This window comes from Pteropus alecto, unplaced genomic scaffold (genome assembly GCF_000325575.1).
Source record: "Pteropus alecto unplaced genomic scaffold, ASM32557v1 scaffold98, whole genome shotgun sequence".
NCBI lineage: Eukaryota > Metazoa > Chordata > Mammalia > Chiroptera > Pteropodidae > Pteropus > Pteropus alecto.
The window spans coordinates 12,778,701-12,785,581 of NW_006443570.1; the positions used below are offsets into that span (position 1 = coordinate 12,778,701).

At 31.5% G+C, this 6,881-nt stretch overlaps 1 protein-coding gene across 1 annotated transcript in view; it reads left to right on the forward strand.

Moving 5' to 3' along the window:
• Positions 1 to 6,881, forward strand: part of BRIP1 (BRCA1 interacting protein C-terminal helicase 1) — a 161,007-nt gene that overhangs the window by 107,215 nt on the left and 46,911 nt on the right. Inside the window, exons 15-16 of the mRNA XM_006924906.3 lie at positions 4,421 to 4,580; positions 5,555 to 5,676. Coding sequence (XP_006924968.2) covers positions 4,421 to 4,580; positions 5,555 to 5,676 — 282 coding nt within the window. The remainder of the gene's footprint in view (positions 1 to 4,420; positions 4,581 to 5,554; positions 5,677 to 6,881) is intronic.

Sequence of the window (6,881 nt, forward strand, 5' to 3'; positions counted from 1 at the left end):
TCTAAGAGTTAAATTTTCTCCCAGTTTTACCATGCTGAGCTGGGGGGAGGGACTAAGGCAAGTGGTGCCATGAATTTTCCTTCCATCTTTGATGTAGCTGGTTTCTCAGTCATTGAGGAAGCAGGAACCTCTGAACTGTTTTCTGAATTTTTTATAAAAGTAATTGGTTTCTTTTTGTTTTTGAATCAGTGTTTCTATATGGGTCAAGGAAGGTATGATGATGCACACCCTATTGAATTTTTAAAGTGGAAATGTGAGTGGATGATTTGTTAAAATTTATATCTTGAAAATATTGCTCCAGCTAAAATGTAAAGACCTAAGAGTAATAGATAAGAACCAGAAAATACAATTAGGAGACTATTGGAGTAGTCCTTCAAGAGATAATGATAGCTAGGACTAGGGTGGTGACTTTGGATATGGAGATGTTTTTATAAGAAGACAAAAATTAACAGGGCTTGGTAATAGATTGAATGTGATCAATTACAGGGAGAGGGAATTATTAAGGTGACTCAATGTTTATGCAAAGGCAACTCACTAAAAGATGGTACCTTTTATTGAGATAACAAACACTGGAATATTTTTTTTGGTCTTGTATAAAATTTCAGGTGCTTTTGAGATATCTAATTGGTGAATTTGACTAGACCATTGGATATATGGATATAGTGCTTAGAGGAGCAATCTGGACTATACATATAAATTTTGGAGTTTCAGTCTATATTTATTCTGCATCTTTAGAAATGTAATATTCTTTCACTATATGTGCCAAGAAGACAGGGACATCTTCTATGACATTTTCTGCTTTATTTTTAGATCTCTGATGTTTCTGGCACATTGTGGGGTCTTGATATTTTTGTTATTGTTGTTATTTTCTCATCTTCATTCCTCTATCCCCATTGCCCTGGTATTACTAAAAATATTCACAAGAAATACTCTCACTGAATTTTTCACAACGATTATGTAATATTTCATACTTATATAAGATCATATGTAATACACATATGAATTATGAAGTATAAGAATAAAATGAAAACATCAAAACTATCACCTTAAGAACTAAATATTACTGTTAAAGCTGTCTGGATTCTCCTTCTCAATCCTTTGCCCACCCCCACAGAGTTAATAATTGTACTAAAGTTTGTAATTATCTTTCATTTTTTTTAAAAAATGGCTTTACTACATACATATATATGTATTCACCAAGCATATATATTCCTAAACAACATCTTACTTAGTTTTTCTTTGAGTTTTTTTAAAATGGCCTGATATTGTGTAAAATTTTCTGCATTTGCTTTTTTTACTAATCCATGGTGGAAGTTATTTTTATTGTTTATTATAATCTATTATATGAATATATATGAAACATTTTGGTTATTTCTAGTCTTCTTGTTTGTATTTGTTCTGCTGTTTAAATAATGCTGCTTTTGACATTTTGTAGAAATTGACAAGCTGATTCTGAAATTCATTTAGAAAAGCAGAGGACTCAGAATATCCAAAATGTTTCTAAGTAATTTTTTTTCCATTTTGTTTTCCTCTCGAACCTAGAAATTTTATGGAAATATTTTAATTTGATTTCTATTTAGATAAATTTTATTTTGTCTTAGTATAGGTGACCCTTCTGTTAATATCCAGTCTCAGTGAATGTGATCTGTATGATTTCACATTTCAAAAATTTATTGATATGTCCTTTGTGACTTTGTATCTACTTTTCCATGTTTGAAAAGAATCATTTTTTTATTCAGCACCAAGTTCTCTACATATATTAGAATAAGACTGATGATTCTTAGAAACTTAAATCTTCTGTGTCCTTACTGATTTTGCCTAATTCATCTATAGATATCCAAAAGAGGTACATTGAAGTCCTCTGTAGTATTTAGGAACTTGGGCAATTTATCCTTATATTTCTTGTCAGATTTACCTTTCTGTATTTTGAAACTAAGTGCATAAAGATTCATGAATGCTATGACTTTTTAATGGGTGTACATTTTAAGTATATGGAATATATATCTGTTTTTTAAAGCTTTTTGCTTTGAAGTCTTTTTTATGCCTGTGATGCACCTAATTTCTTTTGGTAAATATCTGCCTCACATATCTTTTTCCATATCTTCATTTTCTTTTTTTTACATTTTTTAAAAAAAATTTATTGATTTTACATTTTACTATAATTTTGGCATTTAGGAGAATCTTTTTTTAACAGCCTATGCATTGAAAGTTTCAGTCCTTGGAATGTCCTCTTCATTTCCCATACCTCCTGGGTTGCTTGAGGATTTTTCCTTAGTTGGTGTTTTATTTTCGTTTATATCTTCCCTTTCAAAATTTTGGCATGGTTTAATTTTAAGTGTCTTTATTGATAAATAACAGACTTTCTTTTTTTTGATTCCTCATTTCTTTTCTCCCTCTTTCCTTCCACCTTCCTTCTTTTTTTTCTCCTCCTTCCAAACAATCTGAGTTTGTCAGTTTTAATAAATGAGTTAAATTCATTTTTGTTTGCTTTGATACTTAGCATATTTGGACTTATTTTATACCATCTTATTTTGTGCTTTCTTTTACCTCTTTTTCTCTTTTGTTTGTCTTATTTGAATGATTCAGGATTTTGTCCTTTTTCCCCCTTTCGTGATTTGGAAGTTCTGTATCCTCTTTATCATTTTAAAAAATATAACACCTTTACTGTGATATAATTTGCGTATATATCAAGTGCCTTGAAGCATTCAAAATAAAACTTTTAGATTAGCGATAGCCCTACGTTTTTTACCTAATAACATGGTGTTACAGGGAATTTTTATTTTTATTCATTAGAATACCCTGATCATGGTGTAATATCAATGAACTATTTTACCAATTAACGATTTTTTTTTTTAGTTCATTCTGGCTTCTGTAACAAAATACCACAGATGTGGTAGCTTGTAAACAACAATAATTTATTTCTCACAGCTTTGGAGGCTGGAAGTGTGTCAGCATAGTTGGGTGAGGGCCCTCAGATCAGTGTGTCAGCATAGTTGGGTGAGGGCCCTTTTCCTGATCAGTAGCTAGCACTTTGTTGCTGTGTTCTCACCTGGTGGAAGGAGCAATGATGCTCTGTGGGCTCTCTTATAAGAACACTTGTATTATTATATATTATTTATTTCTGAAAATAGATGAGGATAAAGTTCTGAGGAAATAAACTGTTTTATAAAAATTAGTTTCTGTTCTCTAGAGAAATTGGGATAATTTCTTGGTGCTTGGCCAACATTATAACTGGTCCACGTTGCATAGAACTCTACATAAAACAAATGAGTAAAACAGTTCAGCTTACATCATAATAATCTCTACTAATGGCTCTTTTGTCTCTCATTTATTTTAGTTATGTTTATTGTTAACTTCTACCATTTTTTGCGTTTATTGTTTTAATTTTTTAGCTTTTTAAAAAGAATGCTTAATTCAGTTGGTTTCAAATTTTTTAAATAAATACATTTCAAGCTATCAATTTGTTTCTAAGTATTGCCTCTACCACACCCTACATGTTTGCAATTGTGAGTGCTTTTCTTATCATTTATATCTAAAGACTTTATGAATTCTGTATTTTCCTCTCTAAACCATACCTTCTTTTTTTGTTATTTTTTTCTCCCCCCGACCCCCACCAGCTTTATTGAGATATAATTAACAAATAACCCAGATGTTCTTTAAGAATATAACCTTAAATGTTGGGCTTGTATGTTTGCTTGTTACACACTCACTTTGTATTACTGACTTTTATTCAAAGTTGCATTGTTGTTAGAATATGTGGTTAATCTGATAAAGATTCTTTGAAATTTGTTGGAAGTCCTTTTGTAATTTAGCACATGGTTATTTTTGTAAATATTCTATTTACGTCTGTATATTTTCTGCTTGTTGGCTACCTGAGTCTCTGTTTATACGTTTACTCAATTCCGTTTTTTAAATATGATCAAATTTTCAAACAGCTTAGCTGTCTATGGATCAGGTAAAATGATTTTAAAGAATCTTCATTTAAAGAATTTTTAGTTAAAGATATTAAGGAATTTCACCTTAAGTTTAAGGAGAGAAATTTTGTCAACTATGACAGAAGTCATTTTTTTTCTAGTTTTGAAATTCTCGAGATAGCAATAATAGAAATAGGAACAGCAGCTGCAGCAGTAGTATTATTAGTAATTGTAATGGTAACAGTAGCAGCAGCAGCTAACATTTATGGTGCTCTTAGTATGTGCCAGGCATTGTTCAAAGCTATCGAAAGCTTAGGGTAATGAATTTAACCCAATAACAATTCTATGATATGTTATTGTTTTCCTCATTTTATAGACAAGAAAAGTAAAACACAGTCGTTAATATGCTTGCCATAGTCACATATAGCCACACTGTCTTTAAAAAAACCAAGTTAAGTTTGTTCAGTTGAAGACACAATGATTCATTTTTTTCTTACTTTTTTTAGTTATTAGAAAAGTTAAAAGAACGTTGGCTTGACACTGGTTTGTGGCGTGATCTGGAGTTGGTGAAGACAGTCATTATAGAACCACAGAGAGGAGAAAAAACTAATTTTGATGAATTACTGCAGGTGTACTATGATGCGATCAAGTACAAAGGAGGAAAAGGTAATTGGAAAGTATTGGATGGTTGATGAAAAACCTTTTTTTACTATAAAGTAAGAAGTTGGTGCTGTTAAATTTTTGTGTTATCTTTTTAAATGAATTGCACTTGAGAAAAAATTATATTTTATACTCTTGAGTAAAAAGAAAATAAATTAGATAAATATTTTATTTATTTGGTATTTTTCTCCTATGAATGTTTTCACAATGATACCAAGTGAAACAACATGCATTCAGGTATTATTCCATAGTCTTCCCTACATGAGAGAAGGCAGAGCATGCATAAAAATCTTCCTTAATAGCTCAATGAGCCCTACATTTTGATGCAAATAATATACTTTGTGCTTATACTCTGTTATCTAAGGTAAACTTGAATTTTCAAAACACAACTAAAGACTCAATATCAAAGTTAGAGAATGTCCATAAAGAGGTTGATGGGAAGGGCTAATAGTGATAATTTATGAACAATGCAAGATCATAAGATACTATACCATAATTGTCAATGTGCTTGTATGATAAGAATATTCTATGTGTGTTTTACATACTTTTTAATATAATACTGATTCAGTATGGTGTATGGTACAAATTAAGAGTTATTTAAATCATTCCAAGAACTTTTAAATACTGATGTAATGATAATGATTGCAATTTCAAATTTTTAGAGATAAAACAGTTGGGTCACAATTACTTAGTTTATGTGCAAGTTACTACTTGGATGTGGTTTTATGTGTAAGTTTCTGGAAGATATACAGTTGGTAAATTGCTTTGCTACCATATTGCACCTAAATGTAATTTTGTTTTCCTTGTTTATTTAAAAACATTGATCTTTTTAAACTTTATCTCATAATAGTTTTTCATTTTGATTCGTTTAAGTTTGCTACTATGATCACTTAAATTTCATACCTTTTAGAAATGACAAGAATAGTCAATTTTTGGAAATTTGAGTGTGTTTTTAAAAATGTTTATTTTTGTTGCTTAAGATGGAGCCCTCCTGGTAGCAGTTTGTCGTGGTAAAGTGAGTGAGGGTCTGGATTTCTCAGATGACAATGCCCGTGCTGTTATAACTATAGGAATTCCTTTCCCAAATGTGAAAGATCTGCAGGTAGGCCTTCAAAACCTTAAGAAATTTTTTTTATCATAGAAGTGGTTGATTTTGTGTAAAGTTTCTGTACCCTTAGAAATTTTGTTTTAATTTTTTTCATTTTTTAAAATTTTAATTAGTTTCAAGTATACAGTACATTGGTTAGACATCTATCTATATAGTTTATCAAAACTATCCCCCCAATTGCTCTCTCCCTCTCCTGACCTTCCACCTAGCCATCATATTAATGCTAACTACATTCCCTTTGCCATGCTCCCCATCCCTGTGACCATCCATCAGCTACTAATTTGTACTTCTTTAACCCTTCACTCCATTCTCCCAGCCCCCCAAATCCCTCTCCCCTCTGTCTGTCACCAAATTGACCACTATCTTTGTGAGTCTGTTTTTGATTAGTTTGTTCTTTTTATTCCTTGGATTCCACATATAAGTGAAATCATATAGCGTTTCTTTTTCTCTGTCTTAAATACCGTCTAGGTCCATCAAAACAATATCTTTTTCTATCCCCTTCCTTTTAGTCTATATGTGTCTTTTAATCTGAAGTGAGTCTTATATTTTTTCTTCTTAAGGAAGTCCCCCCACCATTTCCTGGAGTACTGGCTCGGTGGTGATAAATTCCTTTTGCTTATTTTTGTCTGGGAAGCTCTTTATCTGTCCTTCAACTCTAAATGATAGCTTTGCTGAATAAAGAATCCTTGGTTGTAGATCCTTGGTCTTCATCCTGTTAAATATTTTTTGCCGAGCACTTCCGTCCTATATAGTTTCTTTTGAGAAATCAGCTGCCAGTCTTATGGGTGTTCCCTTATAAGTAATTATCTGTTTTTCTCTTGCTGCTTTTAATATTCTTTTTTTGTATTTAACCTGTAGCATTTTAATTATGATGCTTCTTGGTGTGGGCCTCTTTGGATTCCTGAGTTTTGGAATTCTCTGAGCTTCCTGGGGTTTTATGTCCATTTCCTTCACCAGTTTAGGGAAGTTTTCCATTATTATTTCTTGAAATAGATTTTCAATTCTTTGTTTCCTCTCTTCTCTTTTTAGTACCCCTATCATATGAATATCAGTACTTGATGTTGTCCCAGAGGCCCCTTAAACTGTCCTCCTTTTTTGGATTCTTTTTTCTTGTTGCTGATCTGATTGAGTGTTTTCTGCTACCTTATCTTTGAAATCACTGATTGGATCTTTTTCTTTATCTAATTGTATTATTCTCC